General features: G+C 44.6%; 1 protein-coding gene across 1 annotated transcript in view; it reads right to left on the bottom strand.

Annotated features, from left to right (window-relative positions):
• The window catches only part of LOC138579901 (piezo-type mechanosensitive ion channel component 2-like), a 2,232,767-nt gene that overhangs the window by 613,379 nt on the left and 1,591,437 nt on the right, over positions 1 to 27,951 (bottom strand). The window contains exon 35 of the mRNA XM_069650129.1: positions 9,893 to 10,059. Within this exon, the coding sequence (XP_069506230.1) occupies positions 9,893 to 10,059 (167 nt within the window). The remainder of the gene's footprint in view (positions 1 to 9,892; positions 10,060 to 27,951) is intronic.

Below are 27,951 nucleotides of genomic sequence, written 5' to 3'. Positions count from 1 at the left end.
TAATTGATGCTCCTTTGTTAAAGATTATTTTGGGTATGCCTTGGCTTACTCTCCATAATCCTTTGATTGATAGGAGTGCTAGGACAATTGACATGCAGTCAGATTTCTGTAAAGAGAATTGCTTTTCAGGAAGTCTCTTTGAGGAAGATGTCAAACAAAGTAATTCAGTGTGTAGCTTTCTGGCTGAGACTGGAATTGGATGTCATGATGTGGGAGCTGTAGTGGGTCAACTTCCCCAGTGTTACAAAGATTTTTGGGACGTATTTGATGAGAAAGTGGCAGGAGAATTACCCCCCATAGGCCCTTTGATTGTAAAATTGAGCTGGAGCCAGGTACAATTTTGCCTAGTAGTAGAGTATATGCTCTTACAGAGAAAGAGAATGATTATTTAAAAGAATATTTAACGGAAAACTTGGCCAAAGGGTTTATTCGTCACTCTAAGTCGCCGGCGGCCTCTCCTTTATTTTTTGTACCAAAACCGGATGGAACGCTTCGAACTTGCATAGATTATCGACCAGTTAACAGAGTCACTGTTAAGAACCGGTATCCTCTTCCTCTCATCTCGGAAATGCTTAATCAAATACAAGGAGCAAATATTTTCTATAAATTAGATTTGGGAGGAGCTTACCATCTTGTGCGTGTGCAGGAAGGGGACGAATGGAAGACAGCGTTTAAGACCAGGTTTGGGCCGTATGAATACCAAGTTATGCCATTCGGTTTATGCAATGCTCCAGCGGCTTTCCAATTTTTTATTGACAAGGTTTTTAGAGTATACCTGGATATTTTTGTTGTCGTGTATATCGATGACATTTTGATTTTCTCTTCTGACCTGGATCAACATCAGAAACATGTTCGCTTATTCTTACAAAAGTTGCGAGAAAACCATTTGTTTGCCAAATTGGAAAAAAGTCAATTCCATACAGATTCTGTGGAGTTTTTAGGTTTTATAATTTCACCTAAGGGTTTAGAAATTAATCCTAAAAAGGTTCAAGCATTCTTGAATGGCCGACTCCTACTAAGGTTAAGGAAATACAAAATTTTTTAGGGTTTGCCAATTTTTATAGGAGATTTATCGAAGGTTTTTCTTGGCTGGTTGCTCCTATAACGAGACTTTTGAAAAAAGGAGTGAAATTTGACTGGGACCTTGAAGCAGAAAAAGCTTTTCAAGAGTACATTTTTTTTTACTTCTAGTCCGATTCTAATTCATCCTGATCTCTCTAAACCTTTTTTTGTGGAGGCGGACGCTTCAAATTTAGCGTTGGGGGCGGTGCTTTCTCAAAGGAATGAAACTACTGGTCAACTACATCCAGTTGCATTCTTTTCTAGGAAGTTTTCTGCTGCTGAAGTGAACTATACAATTGCAGATCGTGAACTGTTAGCAATAAAGTCCGCTTTTGAAGAATGGAGGCATTTTCTGAAAGGGGCAAGACATACGGTAACGGTTCTTACTGATCATCAAAATGTATTGTTTTTAAAATCTGCAAGAACCTTGTCTCCACGACAACTTCGTTGGTCCTTATTCTTTGCCGATTATGATTTCGTTGTGACCTTTAAACCCAGAAGTCGGAACAAAAAAGCTGATGCCTTATCCCGCCAATTTCCTGGTAGTGAGGAGAGAGAGATTCTGGAGCCAGAACCTCTAATTGCTCCAGAACGTTTTTTGTTAGCCGGAGCCATTAAAGAAATTGATTTTTTGAACGAAGTTCGCCAGAATATGTCCTTGCAGAAGATGGAGGAGTGGGTGAGACTGGATCCTGCCAGAAGTTTGAAAGACGGTCTTCCATTTTTTGATAACAAGCTTTATTTACCTACTGAAGAGTTAAGAGAAAAGATATTGAGAAATTGTCATGAATCCATTTTATCAGGACATCCTGGTTTCAGAAAAACTCTGGAATTGGTTCGAAGGAACTTTTGGTGGGAAAAAATTTGCCAAGACACATTGAACTTTGTTAAAACATGTGTAGTCTGTGCACAAGCAAAAAGTCAAGTTGGGAAGCCGCATGGTTTATTGGAGCCATTACCTGTTCCTCCTCGTCCTTGGCACACTATTTCTATGGATTTCTTTGTTGATCTCCCTCGAGATAAGGGTTGCACTACCATTCTTGTTGTGGTGGATCTTCTTACTAAAGAAGCAAATTTTTTACCAATGGAGGGAGAGGTTACCGCAGAAAAACTGGCTCATAGTTTCTTGCAAGGTGTGGTTAGACTACATGGACTCCCAAGTCAAGTTATTTCTGATAGGGGATCTCAATTTATTTCAAAATTTTGGAGGGCCTTCTGTAGGAAACTTGGGGTAGACGTTAGTTTAACTTCTGGCTATCATCCGGAGACTAATGGACAAGTGGAGAGAGTAAATCAGGAATTGGAGACATTTTTAAGGTGTTACTTACAAGCTGGAGAGGAATGGGTGGATTTGGTATGGTTGGCAGAATTCTCTTACAACAATTGTGGTAAAGATGCTACTTCTATGTCCCCTTTCTTTTTGGGTGGTGGGTTTCATCCTCGCTTTCTGAGTTTTGAGGTGTTGGAGGATTCCGGGAATCCTAGAGTGGAAGATCGTTTGCTGGTAATGAAGAATAACTTGGATAGAGCAAAAAAGGTGCTGGGAGAAAACAAGTTGAAATATAAACGGTATGCTGATTTGAGAAGGAAGGCTGGTCCTGAATATAAGGTGGGAGACTTAGTTTGGCTTTCTACCCGGTACCTAAAAATTAAGGGGAAGAATAAATTCAGTCCCTTGATTTGTAGGCCCGTTCAAGGTAGAGAGAATAATCAACCCTGTGGCAGTACGATTGAAATTACCCAAGCATTTGAAGGTACATCCTACTTTCCATGTTAGCCTTTTAAAACCAATTTGTTCAGGAACTAGATTTAGAACACCACCTTCCCCTGTGATTTTGGAGGATTCATCTGAGGAATTTGTGGTTAAACAAATTTTGGATTCCAGGAGAGTGAGGGGAAGGTTGCAGTATTTAATTGATTGGGAAGGATATGGACCTGAAGAACAATCTTGGGAAGATTCAGTTGATGTACATGCTCCCCGTTTAGTTGCTAAGTTTCATGCTAAAAATCCACATAAGGTAGGCCCAGGGACTGGGCATTAGGAGGGGGGTACTGTCAGGTTTCCTTCCCCTATTCAGGCTATTTTCCCTTATTCAAGTTTCTTTCCATTATTTCTCTTTTTTCATTCTTTTTTAGATTAGCCTTGTGTGGGTGGGAAGTTTTCTATTGTAGTTGGTTTGGCCTTAACTTCCTGATTCAGAATCCTGGTTCTGACCCAAGGCAAAATGGAGTTTCACAGTGACAGCTCTGATTGGTTAGAAAACACTGCAGAACAACAATGAACATTCTAAACTGTCACTCTTTGCCTTTCATCATCTAAACCCCAACTGAGAGAACGTGTGTAGTGGCTGCTCCTGCTCAAGACTTGGGCCTGGTGGATTTATCCTTCAGGCGCTATCAGTTGAGCGGCTACTTTCTTGGGGGTTTCAGGAGAAGTTCTCAGCTGTCAGGAATGCGTTTTGAAGACAGGAAACTCTGAAGATCTTTAGGAAATCGTTCTGGAGATAAGTGACTTTGTTTAGCTGCCGCTCTGTTTATCTTAAAGACATTTAAGTGAGAACTCGTAAAATGTTATCTTTGAATTTATATTTTGAACTTTTTGAGTGCGCTTGAAGTTTGCGCGAGGTTAACGGGTGAACGCTATTTGTTAAACACGTACTATGTGTAATCTGAAACTAACCGTTAAACCTTTGCGCATGCGAGTGAAATCTGCACGTGTGTTTCCAGCGTGTGTACTTCCAGGCAAGAGAATTCAACTGCGCGTGTGTTTTCCAGCGCGTGTGCTTCCTAGCGCGAGAATCTGTCGCCGCGTGAGAACCCTATTGCGTGTGTGTTTTCAAGCGCGTGTGCTTTCGCGTGAGAACTCTATTGCGCGTGTGTTTTCTAGCGCGTGTGCTTCTGAGCGAGAACTCAATTGAGCGTGTGATTACCAGCGCGTGTGTTTTTTAACACGTGATCTCAACCGCGTGTGAACTCTTTTGCGCTTGTTATATGGCACGTGTGAATAAGCGCGGGAATTCAACAGCGCGTGTGTTTACAAGCGCGTGTGTTATCTGCGCGAGTATCCGTTTGCGTGTGAATTCTGCTTCGCGTGTGTTTACAAGCGCGTGTGTTTTCTGCGCGTGGACTTTTCTTACAGTGCGCGTGTTCTTCAACGCAGGAAGTTTTCAACGTGCAAATCTTCAGCATTGAGATCATCTGCGTGTGTGTTTAGCACGTGTTTCTTCAAGAATTCTCAAACTCTATAGAATTGTAAAAAGGTTTTGGAAACTAAAGAAAAGTTTGAAAGAAAAAGAAAGAAATTATTAAAGACAATTTAACTGGTTTGGAAAAAAGGCAAAGAGCAAAACTTTCCAGGTTTGCCCAAAATAAGAAGTAGCTGTGAATTTCAAGAGACTCAAGTAAGAGAGATTTTCAGCTTCTTTACAAGCTTCTCTAAGAAATTTCAAGAGAAGAACCAGGTATGATTCTTAATTATTAGTTAAGGATTTAAAGTCTTTCCAACTCTAAAGGTTAAGTAAGTAATAAAAGGATTTGTATCTGCTTTTCTTATATCCTCTGCAGGTTCAGCTTTGGTTAGCCTTGACGCAGTCAGCCTGGTGTTGTTTTGTTATCCACTTCCCCCTTTCCCTTTGGGGTGTAGTTTGCAGAGCTGAATTAATATATAGTTCTGGGAATTACATTTCAGGGGGATTGTCGGGGGTTCAGCAGCTACCGCGGACACAAGACCTCTCAGCCTGACAATGAGTGGTCACCAGGAGAGCCAATTCCTGGGTCCCTGGATGCAGGGCTGAGCTAAAATGCCTTGAGGGATGGCTGGAGAACTTAGGGTCCCTCCCTGCATGCTTCACCCCCTTAGGATGGCGAGGGGCCTCACTGTTTAAATTCAACGCTGCTCCTCTGGGGTGTTGCGGCCCACCCATCCGGTAGGACAGGGCCATGGAGTGGAATCACTGCTGCGGGAGGTCCAGCCCGTAGTGAGAGCTGGGCCGGGAATGATGCGGGTATGTAAGTTGAGGGTAGTTGTGAGGCTGCACTGAGGGCTTCCGGGCAACACCCCGCTTTCCTAGCGTGGATTTTAACGAATATTTGGTGTAAGGCTTTGTCCTAAGGGGATGCCGGCAACCCCCCTTATTACTAGGTGAACCAGCACAAGAAAGTGTGGGGAAGGCCACCGAGACCCAGAGGATTACAGTGGCCGCTGGATATCTCAAGTGGGCTCAAGGTTGTTGAGGGGCTGGCCTGTGGGGGTCACCTCGCTTGGCAGGCTTAGTGGGAGGACCGGAGACCATGAGTGGCACTGCCTGGGGTAAAAGGGACTCATGTATAGGATCAAGGCATATGAGCCATGCAGGAAGTCTGCCTCACCTGGTCACCTCCTCACCACCGGGTGAGGACGCTGTATGTGTTCCACAGCCTCCTTGCGTCCCCATGGGCGACATTCAGTCAGATCCTCCTGGACCTGGATGCTCCGGTGTTATCCGGTGGTCTTATTCCCCTCCCCCCAAATGGGGGGGGAGGTGGGCTGATGGCCCTCAGGCGGCGTCCTGCATTCAAGTCGGTTCAATCGGTGGGTGGGTCAAGGAGGTGAGAACCGGATGATCCGGTCCTTGGGGTTGTGCAATCAGGCCAAAGTACGGGGCACAGTCAAAGCCGACTGGGGTTGACTGACTGTTTTGCGGGGTGGTTCAAATCGCAGGCCCTTCCATGTGGGTTGGGTCGGGGGCGCCTTACCCCGCCCGCCTGGTGCAGCTGGTGCCGGCCGTCCGATCTTCCCTGCAGCTCAGGTGTCACAGCAAGGCTCCCCACGCCGCACCATCCATTAGCGTGGCAAGAGAGGGGTGAAGGGGCTCTGACGGTCTCTGGAAGCTCGGAGGCAGAACCCACTGCAGTATTGCTACCGCTCCTCTTCCTGCCTGGGCGGGAGCCGTTCCTTTTCTCAGACCTCCAGGGCGGCCTGGAGACTTGTGGCGTTTGGCTCCTTTTTGCTAAGGATGTTTTCTCTGGACACCTGGGGTCTAGAAAGATCAGAGCTAGAGCAGGGGTGCTCCGTGACTTTAGACAACTCCGGTGGGAAGGGGGGGGGGGGGTCTGTTCTCTTCCATGGTGGCCAATCTTCCGGTCTTCTTTAACAATTATTCTGCTAGTGTGTAAGCCATTTCTGTTAAGCGCTCTTTCGGGGGAAACATTGCCTTTTATGTTTTTTCTAAGGCCTTGTGATGGGTTTAATAACTACTCCTGAATATTGCAGTGTGCTCATCTACAGTTTTCTTCCAGTTTGAAACTTTTCTTTGTTTCTGTTCGAGCACCAGGATTCTGCTCCTCTTGCTGTGTATGGCCGTCATGTTGGAGTCAGGCAGGCTCATGGACGCCAACTATTGTATTTACAATCCTGCTCCAGTCAGTCATCTCCTTAGCATCCCTCTCTGCTGTCTGGGCTCCTGATGTCCTAAACAGCTTTGTCTTAGTGCAGGGAGTTTATTTATTTGGTGAGCATTGGATTGCCGGGTCGTAGCTCAGGAAAGCCACTCGGTACACAGCACCACCCCCTGTTCTAACATTTTAAATTGTCTTTTAAAACATTTTTAGTAGGTTATTTTCTAATGATCACTTGCATACATATTTGAGTCACATTAGGGACGTTACGCTTCTTTTAGTGAAAATAAAACATACTGAAGACCTACGGTCTTAATCAGCAGCCTGCAGGCTGGCCACGAAAGTTACTGTGGTACTATATGAGAGTGGGGTGGAAGTTTGGAGGAAGGAGGAAAGAATATGATGAGCCAATAGTGAACAGATTTGTTCTTGTGCTTAGTCTCATTTGGTGCTTTATCACAATCCTGTATCCCATAGGGGTGTTGAGAGTGTAGCATGAGATAAAGGCTGTTGCACAATGGACACTATATGTCTATTGGGCCAGCAGCTCCTGTGAAATTCTGTTTACTGAGACCTAACATCTCCAGGCTTTTTACCTTTTTCATCATTGTCCCTCTATGTCGTTCTCTCCCATGATAAATATTATTTCATTACGAGCCTTAGGAATAATACATTAATAGAGAAAAAGTCATTTTGGGCAAAACGTCCAACCAGCAACATAAGGATGTATGAGGGCCTATGTTTAACATTGGGGGTTCTGCAGTATTAGGACCATAGCCTACCCAGTAAATCAGAAGCCAATCTGTATTTGCCTTAATACCTTTGAGAGATTGACCTGATTCAGATCTGATGGTACCCCCAGGATACTGAGCACCAAATTTGATATCAGGAGTATTACTGGTGATCCTAGCTGTTAGGGCCACAACCTCAGAACAATAAAAGGCTCTTTCTCATTCAGGCTTACTTGCCCATAAACTGCATGGAATAACATTACCTTAACAGACGGCACCATTTCAATAACATCTTTTTGTGCAGACATCCCCTTATTAAATGTTATTCATGTGTGGCATTGACTCTTAATCACCCCATTGGACTTGTTTGCACAGCAACATGACCGCTCAGTGAGCCAGGGAAAGCTTGCAGGAAACCTTGTATACCAGCTGTGAGTCAATCACCATATTCAGAATAGAATGATGAGTGCCACTCAGTACTGGTGACTACCTCTGTAGTAAAAACTACTGCATTTATCACATAACTAAAAAAAAGATTTAGAACAACTAAATAGTTAAAGCAAATAATATATTGAATGAAATCAAGAGTCATCTTGATAGCAATCTTTAATAACAGACGTCTTTATAACTTAAGACGCAGCGACAGTAGCCAATGCATTTCAGACAAATCTCTCCTCAGAGCTATCTGAAAGTAAAGAATAGCACGTATGACTTTACTGTATGTTTACCATTAATAGACTACACAAATAGAATTGCTGTCTGTTCATACCTGCTTCTGACTGCAACATTATCACCTCAAAAAACAATATATTAGAAAACAATAGAGCAATAGAAGGATCAAACTGTCAACAGTATTCAAGTGTGTTAAAGAGGTATAGTATACAGAAAGACTCTTAATGATCAGCTCACTCATACCTGCCTGATGATGTGGATGTCCAATCACCACTTAAGTGTCTACAGAAGAAGTTATGAAAACATGTTCCCATACAAGTGTTCAACATCCTCATTAATACATTTGGCGATATATAGGTCTCAATGTAAGAACCTATGAAGGTAGAAAGTACCTTTGTCCATGAATTCAGCAGTACTGATGGTTAGACAGTTCTGGAAAAAGTTATAGAGATCATGTATACTACGTATTTATAATACTCTGCCAACCACAAAATAATACTGAAACTCAAAAGAGTATCTATAGGAGAACATTTTCTCATATCATATCTCACCTCATTAAAATGTGCTGTTCCTCTAGGAAAAAGGATCAGTTATTAACATGTTTTAAGCAGTTTGATGTGGTAAAAATGACTGTTACGTGTGATATCATCGGTACTTCACGGGTCCTTGCAATCTTGAAAATAAATGTCAGGCACTTTCAAAGACAGCTTCTGTGCCTTAAGAATCATATACCTACTAAACAACAATTGACACAGTACCAAACATAGTAACAATTGTCACAGTAAATGACAGCAAAATATACATTAAGAGTATCAACGACTGCATCATGTATCCAATGTAAATGAAATTACAGCATCTCAACCAGAGATAAAGTTGAGGTATATACTTTACTGTTAATCACTAAAGAACATTACATGTAGGACTACATTTCCCTTATTCACATTGTTGCAATTGCAGCAACTGAGGCAGGGATATGTGCCTGTTTTCTTTGGTTTGATTCGAGGTGTACTGGCTCTTTAAGTGTTAATCAATAGGTCTTGCAAGTTGTTGCTTCATTGGTAGGCAGAAACCGGTTTGCTGTTGAATAAATCATGCAATTTGGTATCACAATCTAGTAATGACCAATGTTTAAGTAAGATTCTCTTGATCCTTTGGGATTGTGTGCTGTATTTGCTACCAAACACTAGTGGTGTAGAACGAGTAATCTTATCTCAGACGCTCAGTTAGGAGGTATGCAAACGTTCATTATCTTTATTTTGCGCTTCTGCAAATTCTTCAACTAAATAACCTCTATAATCTGATTAGTAATTCTGGCAAATTCTTGTAGATATTCATCATCATTTTTTACAATGTGTTTCACCCTCAAAAGTTGACTATATGGAAGACTCCTGAGTGTAGGTGGTGGGTGGAAGCTTAAATGATGTAGAACATTATTCCAATCAGTTGGCTTATGGTAAAGACTGGTTATTGAAACCAGCATCTTCAGGCTAAATTTGTACGTCTTGGAAATGTATGCCAGGACTGCCTATAAAGTAAAGTCATATATGCTATTCATTACTTATTATTATAATTATTATTATTATTATTTTCTGTATTATTTGTATAGCTAGCTCTGAGGATGGACATTTTGTCCGAAATGCATCAGCTAGTCTCTGCAACTTCAGTTATAAAGAAGTCTGCTATTAAAGATTGCTATGAAGAAGCTTATTGATTTCATTCTATTATTTGCTTTAACTATTTAGTTGTTCCAAATCTTTTCATGTGATAAATGCAGTCATTTTTACAACAGAGGTAGTCACCAGTACTGATGAGCAGCGCTCATTAGTCTATTGTTTTGATCGGTTCTTCCTGGTACAGTGCATTGTAGGATTCTGGTAGAGACCACATATTGATTGATTTACTGAATTAGAATATTTGAGGGTATTCTTTGTCTGATTCTTTTACAAGTGGTACCCCCCTCTCCTTTCTATCTCCATCATCACCTAAACACAGGGACAAAATACATTATCCTAGCAACAAGACATGAAGAAGACCTATGGATTTGAGCTTACCTTGTTCAAGTTCTGCCGTAACATGCATCTTTCAATTTTCAACACCATGGCTATGTCCAGGTTTTTTTTGCAGAGTGAGTTCAGTGATTCGGTTGTGTCATCAAGTAATGCCTGAATGAATACCCATGTGAACTTGGCAATGTTGATGACCCTTTGGATTGGATTATCTATCAGAGAGTAAGAATAATGAGTAGTTATAGAGTAGCAATGATATAGCCGTCACTATATGTACTGTTATCACCAGCTCGTACTACTCATGTCCAGTGGGACAGTTTCAAAATGGCATGCATGACCACTGAAAGATTGATTTCATCTAGTTGGCATGTGTGTTCCTTTAAAACATAAAAGATCCAACTTGTTGAGCCACAAAACATTGAAGTATAGTTTTCAGAGCTGCAAACTCACATGGCAATAAATATCCATTGAAAAGTTAGTCTATTTAAATGTGTCTCAAAAATATTCTTTCTGCATATCCTACAATCCTGAACGGATTTTGCTACTACCGATCTGACATTTACATACACTATGGCTTGTCTTCACTAAAATGGCCCACCAAAGGTTGATGAATTTCTGATAAACAACTGAAGAGTTTGATAAATCGAGAAAACAGTTTATGTATTGATCCATCATTACCCTTCCGACTCAGATATTCTGATTATCCACCCTTCTTTTAGTTTCACTCAAGCTGTCATCATTTTATCCAGAAAGAAAATGTATTTGACATTTGATAATCTTCATGAATAAGAACTTTAATTAATAGATACTGGGCCAGATTCTCAAAACATTTCTTGGTGCAAGTGAGGAGATAATACACTAAAGCAACTCCTCATTTGTGGCATCAAACATATCAGCCCAATTGAAAAAGGGCACCTGAATGAGCGCATAGCAGATGCGCTCATTTAGATTTCCTTCTCCCCCTTTTGTGCATTTGCGTGTTTCTGGGCATTTCAAAGCGCATCCAGAATTCTCAGACGCGAGGTGCATTAAAATGCGCAGAAACAAGGAGTATTCCCCTGTGACTTTTCAAACATGCATGGGGGGGGCGCAAATCATGGCAGGGCTATTTATGGCCCTGTCCTGATTTGTTTTTGAAGTGTGACAGTAGCAGAATTAACCGCGGCTGTCACACTAGCATTTGAATAACCCAAACGGGAACGGAAATGCTTTTCTTTTTTAGTCATTTCGCTGACCATCTCTCCCTTGTCTCCAATCGGACTCACCCTCCCTATCAAAGGCGTCCCTAAAACCCAAGGTGGTCACTAAAGATAATTAACTATCTAGCAACAGACTGGCTTGTCTTGTTGGCCTATAGTGTCAAGTGTGGGCATCCATTCTGCACTACGGGGTAGAAAAGCAGCACACGCGATACCATGTCATGCCAGAATTCCCCTCATATATATATAACCTAAGAAGGCCTGTTAGTAGAAGGTAGTATTCAAATGTAGTGCCTAGAGACTAATGATGTGCTTTATACTTAGAGAACAGTCTATACTACAATATGACATATTTTAGAAATAGCAATGTAGTGCTTTAAATGGTGTATGGAAGGAAAGGTTGATTTGGACCCCTCCCCTTCATTCCTTGACCGCACGCACACCATGCCCGTCCCACGACTGTCCATGCGCCTGTGGCCAGAGGTGCTGGGCAGCATCAGGACGACACATATGAGTGCAACACCCATGAAGAGGGCTGATTGCCGACTCAATTTTGTAACAAACCCCGACGCCATTTTGTATATGCCAAAGCAGGCCTCGCCGCAAAGCCATCCTGCAGGCCTGCAGCTCTCCCCTGGCACAGCACACAGCCAGCCACTCCTCCCACCCTCTCCCCTCTGGTGTCCCTGCAGCTGCCCTGTTCTCACGGAAGACTGGACGCGAACAGCTACAAATTCAACACTGTATCTCTCGCCTTCTTCCTTCCCTCACTGACCTGTGAATGACCGGGCAAGAGCCCGGCCCTGGAAAAAACAATCCATATCCACAAACATGCCTTGTCACTTGCAGACTCTACCCTTAAGATATATACCATGTATAACCCCCCAACCTCGTACCCCTTTCGATGTGGCAGATGCATGCCCCACGACTGTGTGCCACCCTGTTTCACCTACAATGCTAATACCCTCTGTAAAGCTATAAATTCCCTCCAGTGTTTATGTATAAGGGGGCTGTCTCTGTGGGACGTAACAGAACAATCAATACTTAACCTACCTAAATCAACTGCAATGAATATGATATCATGTTCCACATGTCAGTATCCTAGAATGTCGGTTCCATATCGTTCTCTACCAAAGACCCCCAGCAAATGTATATACCTGGTTTGTTACACTAGTTTATTATGAAGCAAGATGTATGGCCCGCATGTCTCACTTGTTTCTCAGTATTGTGTATACTCGCAAATATATTCAGATCTTATAAGAATCTCATGTATAATATACATGGTGTGGCCACGAGACTGAAGAAAATAAAAGTCATTTTGTAGCCCTGGTGACTATGATATATGTGATAATGGTAGACATAATCGAACCCCATGTCAATGGTTCACGTATAATTCCACTGATCGAACTGGGCCAGTCTCTCTCCTCTCCAGCAGTGCCATGCACGAAGAGCGCACAGCCCCCACCCATTTCTCCCTTCCTTATGACAGTGCTGCGGCCAGAGGCCTATCTCTCACTGATGCCTTAATGCAACAATTGTATCTTCTTCCACATTTACCAGGCCCACCCACAATGTCACCTCCCTGCCCCTTGGCACAAAGATGACCCCCATACCTTTTCCCCCTTCAGGTGCGCAAGACAAATGTGTGTATAGATAAGTGTGAAATGTACAATTCCCCCACTCCCCCCACTGCCAGGATGTCAACGATATTTTTTATGAGTGTCTTCTTTATTGTATACTTTGAAGTAATGTCTAGATTAGAGAGTTAGTATCAATCACCCCATCCATGGCCAATGACCTTCGCCTTGCACTGACCAGCCCGGCCGAAGCACGTGATGTCCGCCTTCCCACCAAGCAACTATCCAATCATCTGGAGGCGGCGCCTACACAACGATATTGGATTTTGGACTTCACCAATGAGAATGTAATAAATTGAACCTATGTAGTTACGTCATTCATGACGCTGTAACCATTTTTCATGTACTGTTAGAGTGATGTTGGGCAGAGAGCTCTCGGAGTTTGCAGAGTTCTCTGCTTGCCCTATTTTTGCTTTAGATAAACTTTACTTCTACTTTCACCCGCATTTGGTCTTGGTCTCATTCCCTCCTGGGGTGTGTCCATTATTGATTCTCATTGGGGAGTTTTGAGTGCATTTTCGGGGACTCTCACCTTCAACGGCAAGAAGCACTCAAAGCGCTAAAGGCCCGTATTGGCCTACATAAGCCTCATTTTGTAGAGACAGCCATTTTGTGTTCTTTCGTTCATTTTCGTAAAGTGCTTAGTAGTCTTTACATATACATGCATTTCATTTCGATGATCATTTCCTGATACATGCTTTTTGGTTTAGTTTGGAACTTTGAATTGAGGAGAATCTTTGGTGTTAAAGCACGGGTAGTTGTATAGTTCCCAAATAGAATTGTGATTTATGAGCCATGGGGGGCTGAACAGGAATGTTGGTTTTGAAGAGATGTTTTGATGCCCATGATTATAAATGGAGATTGGTTTGAAAACAGAAATATGATGACTTGCACCCTATAAGAGGGTTGATTTACTGGAAATATATGAATCAGAACGAGCAAATTGAAGGCTTTTATATCTGTAAAATAAATGTGTCCTTTTTTAAGGTTAGTAATTCTTTGACTCAGGTACGTTGAGACAATGCTTCCTAATGTGAAAGTGTTATGTTAAGCAATGATGCCTTTCCGTTTTCTACTCTTCCCTATCTCTTTATAAATATGTCCTATTCTATGACAATACTGGGGGCGAGCATTATGCTTCATCTTCCTTTATTATACTCTTCAGCAGTTCAACAAAACACATATAAAACCTTTGAAAAGTGTCCAACAAACTTTTCTCATTTTCAAACTACAAAATCCATGAGTCCCTGCGCGGACGGGCTAAAAAACGGTGGTGTGGAAGGTTGCCCAGAGCAATTGCCAGTGGTTCAGATTCATTCGAAACCTTCCCCCATCACTTTTGTGGTCACAGTTTGTCTCTCCATGTGAGAGAGGGTATGCCCAGACGTGGGTCCCTTGCTCGCTGCGCCATAGGGAACCAGGCTGCACCTCACTGAGGAGGTCCAACAAGGCCGAAACATGTCTGGGGTTGCTTGGTTTTCTGTGCAGAGGGGACCTGGCCTAGCAGTTCGGGCTGGGCTGCTACCATTGGTGGCGGCAGCTGACTGATTTGCACAAGGCTGGACCCCTTTTGCAATGGCGCGGACGGGCTAAAAAACGGTGGTGTGGAAGGTTGCCCAGAGCAATTGCCAGTGGTTCAGATTCATTCGAAACCTTCCCCCATCACTTTTGTGGTCACAGTTTGTCTCTCCATGTGAGAGAGGGTATGCCCAGACGTGGGTCCCTTGCTCGCTGCGCCATAGGGAACCAGGCTGCACCTCACTGAGGAGGTCCAACAAGGCCGAAACATGTCTGGGGTTGCTTGGTTTTCTGTGCAGAGGGGACCTGGCCTAGCAGTTCGGGCTGGGCTGCTACCATTGGTGGCGGCAGCTGACTGATTTGCACAAGGCTGGACCCCTTTTGCAATGGCGCGGACGGGCTAAAAAACGGTGGTGTGGAAGGTTGCCCAGAGCAATTGCCAGTGGTTCAGATTCATTCGAAACCTTCCCCCATCACTTTTGTGGTCACAGTTTGTCTCTCCATGTGAGAGAGGGTATGCCCAGACGTGGGTCCCTTGCTCGCTGCGCCATAGGGAACCAGGCTGCACCTCACTGAGGAGGTCCAACAAGGCCGAAACATGTCTGGGGTTGCTTGGTTTTCTGTGCAGAGGGGACCTGGCCTAGCAGTTCGGGCTGGGCTGCTACCATTGGTGGCGGCAGCTGACTGATTTGCACAAGGCTGGACCCCTTTTGCAATGGCGCGGACGGGCTAAAAAACGGTGGTGTGGAAGGTTGCCCAGAGCAATTGCCAGTGGTTCAGATTCATTCGAAACCTTCCCCCATCACTTTTGTGGTCACAGTTTGTCTCTCCATGTGAGAGAGGGTATGCCCAGACGTGGGTCCCTTGCTCGCTGCGCCATAGGGAACCAGGCTGCACCTCACTGAGGAGGTCCAACAAGGCCGAAACATGTCTGGGGTTGCTTGGTTTTCTGTGCAGAGGGGACCTGGCCTAGCAGTTCGGGCTGGGCTGCTACCATTGGTGGCGGCAGCTGACTGATTTGCACAAGGCTGGACCCCTTTTGCAATGGCGCGGACGGGCTAAAAAACGGTGGTGTGGAAGGTTGCCCAGAGCAATTGCCAGTGGTTCAGATTCATTCGAAACCTTCCCCCATCACTTTTGTGGTCACAGTTTGTCTCTCCATGTGAGAGAGGGTATGCCCAGACGTGGGTCCCTTGCTCGCTGCGCCATAGGGAACCAGGCTGCACCTCACTGAGGAGGTCCAACAAGGCCGAAACATGTCTGGGGTTGCTTGGTTTTCTGTGCAGAGGGGACCTGGCCTAGCAGTTCGGGCTGGGCTGCTACCATTGGTGGCGGCAGCTGACTGATTTGCACAAGGCTGGACCCCTTTTGCAATGGCGCGGACGGGCTAAAAAACGGTGGTGTGGAAGGTTGCCCAGAGCAATTGCCAGTGGTTCAGATTCATTCGAAACCTTCCCCCATCACTTTTGTGGTCACAGTCCAAGCCTTCTCAGCCAGTCACAACCCACTTCCTGTGCTTGGGCTCCTCCTCTTCTTTTACTGCTCTTCAAGCAGATAAGTACCACAATTTTCCCTCTCCGTGTGTCTGTGTGAATGGACTAGAAGGGGGTGATTGAATTTTAAGAAAGAAGGTCATTGAATGTTAAGAAAGAAGTCATTGTGTATATTGGATGCGCGTCCGTATTTGAGCATCAGAATATGTGAAGTTTTTCTTGGGCGGTTATGAAGGCGCGCGTACTACGGTACAATACAGTATTGTTTATATATTTTATAGCACACGCGTTGCGGTCGCAGGATTATACCTCACTGCTGAGGTTCAGCAGTTGAGTACGTAGGTACAGTCCGCGAGGGCGGCGGCCTGTGTCGCAATCTCGGCACCTCAGGGGTGCAGCCAGTCTCACAGACTTTGCAGCAGAGTGCAGCTACTCGCGAGGACCGGCCCCCACCCTTGCGTGGGAGGAGCCGGGGCCCGCGATTTCAGAAGCGCGCCGAAGAGCGTTGCGGGAGCCCCCACCCGCGGGTGGGCGGAGCTCCATGCAGGAGAGTAGCGAATAGCACTCCCGCGAGTAGGCCCCCACCCGCGGGTGGGAGGGCCTTAGCGCAAGTTTCCTTGCGCGCAGGATCCAAACGTCGCACTTATGCAACGGTTTCCCGGTAGTACGGCAGCAGCCGAGTGACACGGGCAGCTCTCTGGAGCATTATTAAAAACTTTCAAGTCAACAGATCCAGCGATTACACGATTGCAGCGCTCGAAATTACCAGCTGAGCGATATCAGCTGTGAGGAAGGTGCGGCAGGCGACAGGAGAATCCTGGGCACTTTTCACTGCTAAGACAGCAGGAAGACAGCGCAAAGAAGCGAGTTTTCTCGCAGCAGCCGGAAGGCAACAGACATTTATGTTGGTGCAGCCACAGGGAAAAGTATAAAAGAAAAAAACAAAAAAAAAACTGTTAATCATTCATATTAAGATCAGAACATCTTAAGGGAGCATTGGGCACCTGTCTCAGGTATTTTGGGCACACAGCACAGCAGTAGGATGTCAGAATTCGAGTGGAGAGAAGAGCAGTGTCAGGACCTCGCTGACAGTTTTAAGCATGTGCTGGGAACCTCCCTTATAGATGCAGTGGCGGAAGGGGTCAGGCCCCTACAGGAGAGACTGGAGACATTGGAGACTATGCTCTCCCAGCCCAGTACAAGCACCAAGAACTTGAAGCGCACGCCCACGGTACCCTTGGAAAAAGGGAGCAAGGGGAGTAAAATAGCCCTCAAGAGGAAATCCTCTGACGACCCCCGGGGCTCTTTAGAAGGGGCAGAAGATAAGGCCCCGGAGGTGACAGACGCGTTTGCAAAGCTGAAAGAGGCTTATCTACAGCGTCAATCCGTGCCACACCTCATGACCCCCGCTCCAGGGGAGGATAACGCTGGAGAAGACCCAGGCTCGGAAGAGGAGCCAGTAGATGATCAGACCTCGCAGGGTGATGAAGAAGTCACAGCCGACGACTGGGTGGCTCCCAGTGGGGGCAAGAGGGCGCGGAAGGAGAAACACCTTCTGGAAGCCCATGACGACATGTTTGACCCGGACAGCATCCGGAATCCAAGGTCCACAGAGTGGCAACCATCCCCCCGAGTAACTGAATATATGGCGACAAGGTTACGCAAGGCGCTGGATAAGGATGTCAGGCAGCGCCTACGGGCAGAGTGTCCGCGGCCGGACCTCCCAGGGAAGGTAGCGGAGACCCCCCGAAATCGACCCAAAGATGCTAACTTTTGTTTCAAAAACAGCAAAGGATCCCCGCAAAGGCATTGATAGATCCTGGAGAAGCTGCCAGGAGAAGGTGTTGGACCTAGCTGGACCACTAGCCAAGATCATGGACCTCGCTGAGAGGGCAAAGGATACCGGGGAGGAAGTGGACTCCGAAGCTCTCGCCAGCTGGGCGCAGACAGAGGTCTGCCTCCTCGGAAATGCGAATTGTGCCATTGCGTCAGAGAGGAGAAGAGGCCTCCTTCTGAAAATAGACTCAAAACTTAGTGATTTGGCATCATATAAAGCAGGAGAAGGAGCCCAGGGTCTATTGTTTGGAGAGACATTCGGGAAGGAGATGGGACGCTTTGTCGGAACATATGCGTCACTAGAAAAAGCTCAGGCATCGATCCGAAAAATCTTCCCAAATAGAGTTTTTGGCGGGACCGGCCGCCTCAGGGGTCGTGCAGCCGGTCGCAATCATGGAGGACGAAGATCCCAAAACCCCAGAGCACAATACTGGGAGAACAAAGGCCAAGACACTTTCTTCCCGTCGAGGGGGAGATTCCCGAGAGGACGCAGGTCCAGAGGAACAGAACGAGGACAAGGTTTTACACCAGGTGAGAGGGAGTCAGTATCCTCCCGTAGGGGGGAGGACGCGGATGTTTTTAGAGAATTGGCACACGGTTTCAAGCAATGCCTGGATATTGCAAACCGTCAGAGGCTTGCGGCTAGATTTTATGGAAGAGCCAAGACAGCAGGGCAGACCTCAGAATCAGAGGCTAGCGCAAGCGGAACAAGCATGCTTAGACACAAGCAGGCGATAGAGAGATGCAAGTCGACCCCAAGGTTTGTGAGCAACATGTTCCTGGTACACAGGAAGGAGAAAGTATGCCCGGTTATAAATCTCAAAGAGCTGAACGGATGGATCATATACCGACATTTCAAGATGGAGGGCATCCATCAGCTCAGAGACTCCCTGAGAGAGGGAGACTGGTTGATGCGCCTCGACTTGAAAGACGCATACCTGACGATCCCAGTACTCAAGGAGTACAGACCGTTTCTAGCTTTTCGCTGGCAAGGACGGTTTTGGCAATTGCATCAGCACCTTGGGCCTTCACGAAACTGATGAAGCCGGTAGCGATCAGAGAGAAAGGCGTCAGGATGATCATCTACCTAGACAATCTCTTACTCCTAGCAGAGGATCGAGCTGTGCTGGTATACCAGACAAAATGGGTGCAGGATCTTCTAGGATCACTGGGATTCCTAGTGAATACAGAGAAGTCCGATACCACGCCAGCGCAAAGGTTAGATTTCCTGGGCTTTGTGCTAGATACCAAGGAAGCGACATTGGAGCTTCCGCCTCGAAAGATAAGGGATATCAAGAGAGAGATCAGGGCATGCTTAGAGAAACGACAAGTATCACTCAGAACCTTGGCAAGGATAGTGGGTCTGCTCGCAGCATCTATCCAAGCCATATTTCCAGGTCCTTTGCACTACCGAGCGCTGCAGAGGTTGAAGATAAGGCACCTTCAACAGGGTCTGAAGTATCATCAGTTAGTGCCGCTGGATCCAGAGTCCATTACGGAGCTAGAGTGGTGGTTGAAGTATATGATGCCTGGAATGGGCGAGCCATTTTCGGATACAGACCGGACCTGATTATAGAATCAGACACCACCCGGAAGGGCTGGGGTGCCAGATGCGGATCCTTACAGACCGGAGGCAGGTGGAGTGAAGAGGAACTTCGCCTCCACATAAATTGCCTGGAGCTACTGGCAGGATCGTTTGCGATCAAGGCATTCACGAGAGAAAGAGTGAAATCTTGTGTCCTGCTGAAGATGGACAACATATCGGCAGTACGCTATATCAACCACCTAGGCGGTACAAGGTCCAAAATGCTAGCGGAGCTAGCGAAAGATTTATGGCACTTCTGCCTACGATCAGAAACGTCAGCGACAGCAGAGTATCTCCCAGGTACATTGAACGTAGTAGCGGATTGGAACTCATGTTATTTGACAGACTCCAGTGACTGGAGACTGGATCCAGCAGTGTTTCAGAAGCTGAACACGAGATGGGCCCTTTGCACACGGACCTGTTTGCTTCCCGGCTCAACGCTCAGACAAGAGTTTACTTCAGCTGGAGACTAGACCCGGAAGCTCAAGGTACCAATGTCTTCCTGCAAGAGTGGACAGGAGGCCCTCATTACGCTTTTCCTCCCTTCGTAATGCTGAGCAGAGTTCTAGCGAAATGTCGGAGGGAGAAAGCGGAGCTGGTGGTGGAAGTGCCCTTGTGGAAATCTCAGGTATGGTTTCCAACACTAATGGAGTTAGTGACGGACATACCCAAGATCCTCCCCGAAGGGGAGCAACTGCTCACGGACCCAGCTGGGTCATATCATCCTCTGAGAGTGAGAGGGACACTCCCGCTAGCCGCGTGCAGGATATCAGGAGACGCTGGGCACTGCCAGGAATTTCGACGCAAGCTGCAGAGCTTATCGCTGAATCCTGGGCTCCATCCACAAGGAGGAGCTGTGATGCAGCTTGGGCCAAATGGACAAGCCGGTGTAAGAACAGAAGTGTTCATCCCATTTCAGCTCCTGTAGTGGAAATACTGAATTTCTTAGCGAACTTGTTGCAAGACGGTAGAGCTTTTCGCACTATAGGGGTATATAGATCGGCGATTTCTGCAGGTCATATGCCAATAGAGGGAGCCCCGGCAGGTGAACACCCGGCAATGGTAAGGCTCATCAGAGGTGCAAAATTTAGAGTACCACCAGAGCCCAGGTATAGGTCAACGTGGGACGTGGCAGTAGTATTACGACTCCTATCAGATTGGCCAACAGATAAGTATCTCTCCCTCAAGCAGCTATCGGGTAAACTAGCTATGCTATTATGTCTGGTCTCCTGCAAGCGAGTATCAGAGGTGAAGGCACTGGAGATTACCAGAAGGTCTCTTTCGGTCCGGAAGGAGTGACTTTCCCAATAGTTAAGAGGACCAAGACAGGGACCACTACGGTTCATTAGCCCTACTTCCCGAGTAATGCAAAATGGTGTGTTGCACGTTGCATTAAGGAATACGAGAACAGGACGGCAGAATTTAGGGCGGTAGGTACCACACAGCTCCTAATAGCACGGAGGAAGCCTTTTCACGCAGTGGCTACAGCAACCATAGCAAGATGGGTCAAAGAGATTATGCAAGTAGCAGGTGTGGATGTGAGCATGTATGGAGCTCATTCAGTGAGAGGAGCTATGGCCTCGAGAGCCGTGAGAGCAGGAGTGTCTTTAAGTGAAATAATGTTAGCGGCAGACTGGTCGTGTGAGCGCACGTTTAAAGAATTTTATTTTAAACCAGCAGAGAGTTTAGCAGGTACGGTGTTGGGGAGCTTTGAACAAGCATAATGCTCGCCTCCAGTCTTGTCATAGAATGAAGATTACTCCTGCTAGCTGCGCAGGGAGTATTAATTCTATTAAAGACTAAGAAGGCAAGCATTAAATTCCCACCCGAGTATTGTACTGTCTATATATATTTGCATTATTTTATGATAGTAAGTACACTACATAGACTCCACCCTAAAATCTCCTATTATATTGCCTCTTAGGGGAAGACCAGAAGAATAACTGAAGACAGAAAAGGATACAGGAGGTTGGCGATTCGCCGTCAGTTGAGTTCTTAAGTTGAGGAAGACTTCGCATCGTTGGCGAGGATCAAGTTATGGAAGTTATGAGAGTTTCAGAGCAAGTAAAAGCAGAGGAGGAGCCCAAGCACAGGAAGTGGATTGTGACTGGCTGAGGGGGCTTGGACTACAGGGACTCATGGATTTTGTAGTCTGAAAATGAGAAAAGTTTGTTGGACACTTTTCAAAGGTTTTATATGTGTTTTGTTGAACTGCTGAAGAGTATAATAAAGGAGGATGAAGCATAATGCTTGCCTCCTTAGTCTTTAATAGAATTAATACTCCCTGCGCAGCTAGCAGGGGTAATCTTCATTGTGAATGTGTTGCAGAGCCAATGTATACAATGTGAGGTAACACCTTACACAGTGAGGTATTAGAGATGTATTTGTATGTGTTTGTGTATACGGGTTGGGGAGGGCACACACTTTGAGCCTCCATGAGCTGAACAAATGAACACAATTTAAACCACTGTAGCAGAGCATAAATCAGTGTTGTAATCATATGGGAAAAGACGTTTTTTGGGCTCTGAACCAGCATGCGATAGCTACTGTGCCGCGTGAAAAGTATGCTAGATCCTTACTGCCTGCTAAGCTGGAAGCGGGTGGGGCTTCCTCCTCCTCATTAGGGTCAGCGCCCTGAGTCTAGACTGGGTGGTCCTTTTACAGAACCCACAACAATAGGCAAACTCCTTATCTAACTTTCTCCCTGTGGGATTTCCTAGGTGAATCCTATCCTGAGGTCCCACAAAACAATCATCTTTACAATTGGACTTGGTGCCTTCCAATTGCCCAGGCTCTACGTTTTCTTCCCTGTAACGTCCTGGTATTGCTCACCTGGATCTTCTAAGCACCTTCTTTCCCTTAATCCTACTCAACTCCCTGTTTTCCCTTCCTGTCTCGTCCTTTCTCACTCTCCCTCTACTGTCCCTCCAATATTCGTCTTTCTCTCTCTCTTCTCTACACCGTCCGCCTTCCACTAATATCCACTACTCTCTCCTCCCACCACTCACTACTCCCACCACTCTTCATTACAATCTCCTCCCACTACTGTCCACCACTCTCCACTGCTCTCTACTATGCTCACCTCCCACTATGCTATACTACACCCACACCTTCTCCCACAGTCAACTTACTTTAGCTCTCCCAGTCACCGTTCCCAACCAGTCTGCATTACACATACCTCGTCTCTCCCTTAGCCTCACTCACTCACCTTGCCTGCACTCTCACAACCTCATACCACTTTCTCTCACCAACCAATAATTCACATTACACATGGCTTCTTTAATTCCCCTCCACACTCTGCTGCCCCGTCCTTCCTCCGTCTGGTTTCTTGGTCCACCTTCTCCTCCCTTGACCTCAGCCCAACAACCCACACTGACTAGTCCCTTCTGCTCTCCCACTTGATAGGGCTTAGGCAGGAGCAGGTTTCCTGGGCTAACCGCTGCTTTTTTTCTCCCCCTGAGCGAGGTTACAAGTGTGAGAAAGCATAAAACAGGCTGTAAGCCTGCCTCGTTTTTGTATTTTATATAAAAGAACAATTATGATTATAATTATGCAGGTCCACCAGCTCTTTGTAATGGCAGCCCACTATCAGAAAAGTCCATGTTCATGTCCCTTTTACATAGAGTTTTGGAATCGCTTGTTTGACTTGTAAGGATTTCCTCTGTCCTTATGCTTGCCACCACCTCTCTCCCTGGTGAACTCTGGAGTCAGGAAACCACTGCAAGGACATCTGGTGGTTGCAGTCCTACGGGAAAAAGGGAGAAACACTGGCCAGCATTGCGCACAACAGATATGGAGCAAGATGAAGTGGTACTTGGCAGTTGCAGCCAGGCACAGGTAGAAGGGATAGTGACTGGGACCCTCCCAACTCACATACCCTGCCTCTGGGACAGGCCTGGCTTTGGAAAACACCATGTTGGGAGGAGACCCCATCCTCACTTGACAGGTGGATTGCTAAATCCCTGGCTGGCAGGGCAGGCTGTTTCCCTGCTGTGGAGGGAAGGAAGGAGGAAGATGTCCTTGAGCATTGTCAGTACCAGCTGCTCTTCATTTTCTTTTTCAAAGCCGCAACCTTGGCGAGGAGAGGCTGGAGGGGTAGGCTGTTTCCCTGCTGTTCCTCTGCTGCTTCCTGCTTCTCCCCTCCCACGTTCATAGAAGGACTGAAACTGGCCATGGCAGGTGGAGTAAGCAGGATGTTATACTGAAGGTTGAAGTTGGTTCTGGGCTGGAGCCCACAAACGCTACATGATTCACCACAACCTGAGAGTGATCCCAACTGAAGGTATTTAAGTACCTCACTTTGTGACTTTGTGACTCATGACTGTTAACCATCCAAAAAAAGAAGCTAGGTGGTGGGCACCGCTGGCAGGTCAGGGTCTTTCCCTACCGTGCAATGGGGAAGAGTAGCCGCACACATCTGTCCATTATTTACCCCTCGTAACCTGAGACGCAGTAAAGTAGAGTGGCCTGAGGGGAGGCTTGATCATCACTGCCTCCATTTGGCTAACATACATTGCTGCCCAGTGTTTGGGTCTGAGTTAGGATTCTGTTGAATGGTCACTCTTGGTTTAGGGGATCCTCAAAATAAGATCTTGGTTTGGAAGGTTTGGTCTAACTTGGCGACATCTTATAGTAGTAAAAAAGAAAGAAAGAAGTTGATTCAATCAATACATTGAGTCCATTGAGTCGCGTCTCACAAGGTATGGGGTTTAACCAAGTACAAGACCCCTTGATAGATAGTATGAAGTATAAGTAACCTAGAAAAAGACTGCGCCAAATCCTTGCAGAGTAAATTTATTGCTCAAAAAGAAATTGCCCTTATAACTGATGACACGTGTTTCGGTCCTCCAATGACCTTTTTCAAATCAGGGCTATTGATTTGTCTTAACATCATAAAATCATAAAACAAATGAAAACATAACAAAATAATAACATTGGTAGACATGTGTATATATCAAAAATAAAACGACAAAGTGAGATTGAATAAGCATCCAAAAGAAGAGTGTAAATACATAAAGCGTACATAGATGTCAGAAATAAAAAGCCAGACAAAAATGGGGTGGAGAATGAGGGGGCGGAGAGAGGTAGATAGAAAGCAATTGTTAGTTGTGAAGCATTTAACAAAGTATATGCATTATTATAATCATTCGTGTTTGTTCATATCAACAAATGTATGAAAAATGTGTTACCTTGTAGTCATGTAAGGTGCCACCCCTGCTTTCTCCGGATGATAGCGCTTATGAACCAGAAGACGTTAAAATAATTAAAGCCCTGTTTATTTTGTGCAATACAGTGTATAATGAACAGAAAGTAATCAAAGAGAATCTTGCAATGCTGGTAGATGTTATATGAACTACTACAAATGGAAAGCTAAATCCTAGGACAACGGAAGATAATGATGAAGTTAACAAATCTGATGTTGCGGTGAGTGAGGGAGGGGTGGTAAATGAGGATGATTCATTATTAACTTTGCATGAAGATGAAGAAGAGATAGAGATGGGTCAAAGCATAGAAAACCCTTGTGATGTATCAGATGAGGGTGATATGAATGTGCCTCAGAAATATCCTACACACAAAGGAAAATGAAAAGGTAAAGATAAGAAAAAGCAAACAAATATTGTAACTTATAAAAATTGCAAATCGAAACAAGTTATGCCGCTAGTTGGTTCATCTGAGAGCGTAAGATGTATAGAAACGTCAAAGAGGTTCCATTCGACAGGAAATAAATAAAACACCAAAAAACAACTAATCAATAAAAAAAATTCTAGACAAAAACAATCGGATACATGGTTCCAGAGAAATTCAAATAATGGGAGAAGTAAAATCACAAGTACAGATGAATCGATGGGGTGGAGAAGGTGGCAATGAGCTCAAGGATGAGTATTGAATATGAAGATGGTTTAAAATTTGAAGATTGGGATATAGGAAATGATGAAAAGTATGAGCAAAAAGCTATAGGAAGTCCCAATAAAAAAGTTATTTTGTTGATGGATGTTCTAAACTATATTGAAATTAATATGTTGTCAATTAAAATAATGTATATATGTGCCTCCTCTTGCAGTCCATTCCTAAACAGGCACAATGTACTTGAATTACTGCATCAAATTCCAGATTTAAAGGCAATAACAAGTAGAGACATAGCTCTGGTGGAATTATCAAGATCTGCGCAAGATCCGAATTGGGTGATTCTGCATCTGGTCTTGGCCATTACTGCTGAATTAATTTTGATCTGTGCTTTGGAGATTAGAGAACTAGGCTATGAGGCCCAAACGAACATTACTAAAGTTCCTAGAAATTAGACCAAAGGAAATAGCAAAATAGATAGAATCCCAAAGGATGATGGTATGCCTGATTTAGATAAGCGGGTCAAATCAGATTGAGTAAATATGCTACTGCCACAGACAAAATAGATTGTCAAAAATCTGTAGCAAATGACAAATGGGAAATTCTACCATGGAATATGAGGGGCCACAATTAGTTTCTGTCAAGATTGCAGGGGTTGAGGTATTTAATGGAGGTGGATATATTTGCTCTCCAGGAAACATGGTTAATGAGTAATCTAGAAACTGATGGATATCATATAGTACAAAAGAAAGCCATGCAAGGTGTAAAGGTCTGTCCATATGGGGGCTTGATGTTGGTGTTTAAAAAATAGCCTGGAAACCGAATACGAGGGTGCTGGCAACTCCCCTCATATATTAACAGTGATTGTGCAACCAGATGGAGTAGCTTGCTATCAAGGAGTGTTGATCATAAAGGTCTATATGACAAGATACTTCATGATTGGGGGGGAACCACCCTGAGGCCTTGTTTCTTATAATGGGAGACCGTAATTACCAAAGATTTTTAAAAAAATACTGATTGTGGTTTTGACCAGACTGTGTTATCATGCAATGTGCTATGGTCCACAATAATTCACCATATCGATGAGTGTACTCTAATGAAGGATAGATGGTCTATTTTTATTAGTCTAAACTGCTTATACCAGCTGTTTACAAATCGGGACGATAAGCAGAGTGAACAGTATACTTGGTCAGCTGGTGGTAAGGCACCATGGATTGATTATATATTGTTCCTTGCACTGGTGTTCCAAATAATGGGTAAACTATCTTTGATTAAAACTAGATTAAGTGATCAAGCAATTAATAAATGTTGCTTAAAATTGGAAACATATATGAAGGAGTGAACATTTGGATAGACAATGACTAACGAGGCAGGGAACAGAATACATTGGTATGTGACAAATATAGAGGAGTACAGGGTGTGCTTTGAGAGACTCACTAATAGATTGTCCTTCAGGTGTCATACGGGTGCAAGATCTAGGCTGGATATCTAAGACTGCCAGACAAGTTATTCAGAAAAAAACGAAAAGGTTAGAAAAAAAGCTCCTTTCAACAAAAAGCCTTTGACAAAATAATTATAAAAGAAAAAAGATTAGTAGGTAAGGAGATAATACATTTTAAAAAGGAAGATATAGATCTGATGTTGCGAAACAAAAAAATAGAACATGTTAAAACAAGATATAAGAATTATATCCAGAGACATAAGGCCTATATTTTCGCTAAAATTTGGTCTGTCATGTGGGGTATGCTTAGAGGATCTGACTTTCACTGCTTTTGGCCGAAATATAAAGAACACACTACTATTAAGAGTGGTGGAAAAAGGAAATAAATGGGATAACTAAGCATGAGTGGAGATCATATATTCAGCAACTGTATGTTAGGGATGGTTCATTTGACACCCACGTGATTTGCCTGACATTCACTGAGAGAAGTTTCTTTTGGGGAAAATGAGGACGTTGAAAAAATAATCACTAACTTAAAAATGTCAAGACCACCCGGTCCTGATGGGAAACCCAACATGGTGTATAAAAAAGATCTGCGATATTGGGCATCTATGCTGGGATATATCTACACTAATATTGTCCTGACTGGTACGATACCAGTTAGCTGAAAAGCTTTGCTACTAATCACTATATTCCAAAGGGGGCGAGAGACAATCCTGCAAATTACAGACTGCTAGCGATGAAGGATGTCTGTGCAAAAATATTTGTGGGACTACTGCTATCAGAAACCCAAAAGTGTATAAAAAGTAATAATGTCCTCTCAAATCAACAGAGCGGATTTGGCAAAAACATGGGGGTGTCATCTAATCTGTGTTCCCTGGCGTATCTGATGCGAGATTGTTCGAGGAAGAGAAACAATGAACTGTTCATATGCTTCATAGACTTAAGAGGAGCTTTCAATACGGTGGATGGCAATTTGTTGTGGTTGAAGCTAGAAAAGTTAAATATGGATCCTCTACTTCATTAAAGAATATTATACTAACACTAAAGTTCAAATTAGGTTGGACCAAGACGGTCGTTTGAGTGAGGAAATTGATACCAACTTTGGCTTAAAGCAAGGTTGTTCGCTAGTTTAGTTTATCATTTGTAATGTGCACCAGACCCGGGAGCAACAGGGCACAACAGAAAAAGGATATGTTTGACTTGGTTACATGGCCAACAGGCCGGCATATAAAATCACATCAATATATACAAAGTAACATTGCATAGTTACAAGAAAACGCACTGAGGTTACAGAGGTGCATGAAATACAGTATAGAATAGGCAGTGGCATCTCAGTATGTGCAATGTAGGTTACATGGTTAAGTGACATAGAATAAGGAAGAAGCGTCAGGAGGGCGTGGACTGGGTTTTATTTGTCGTTATCTTTTAGCCAATTGGTCAGAATCTGCCTGAATTTGGCATATGGCTGTGGGGCTCTGATGTCAGGAGGTAGGGAGTTCCATAGTTGCGCAGCCTTGACTAGGAAGCTATGTCCCCCTATAGTGGATA

This window comes from Ambystoma mexicanum, chromosome 3p, assembly GCF_040938575.1.
Source record: "Ambystoma mexicanum isolate Mex_15411 chromosome 3p, UKY_AmexF1_1, whole genome shotgun sequence".
Classification (NCBI taxonomy): Eukaryota; Metazoa; Chordata; class Amphibia; order Caudata; family Ambystomatidae; genus Ambystoma; species Ambystoma mexicanum.
This window is presented reverse-complemented; position numbering and strand designations above follow the sequence as displayed.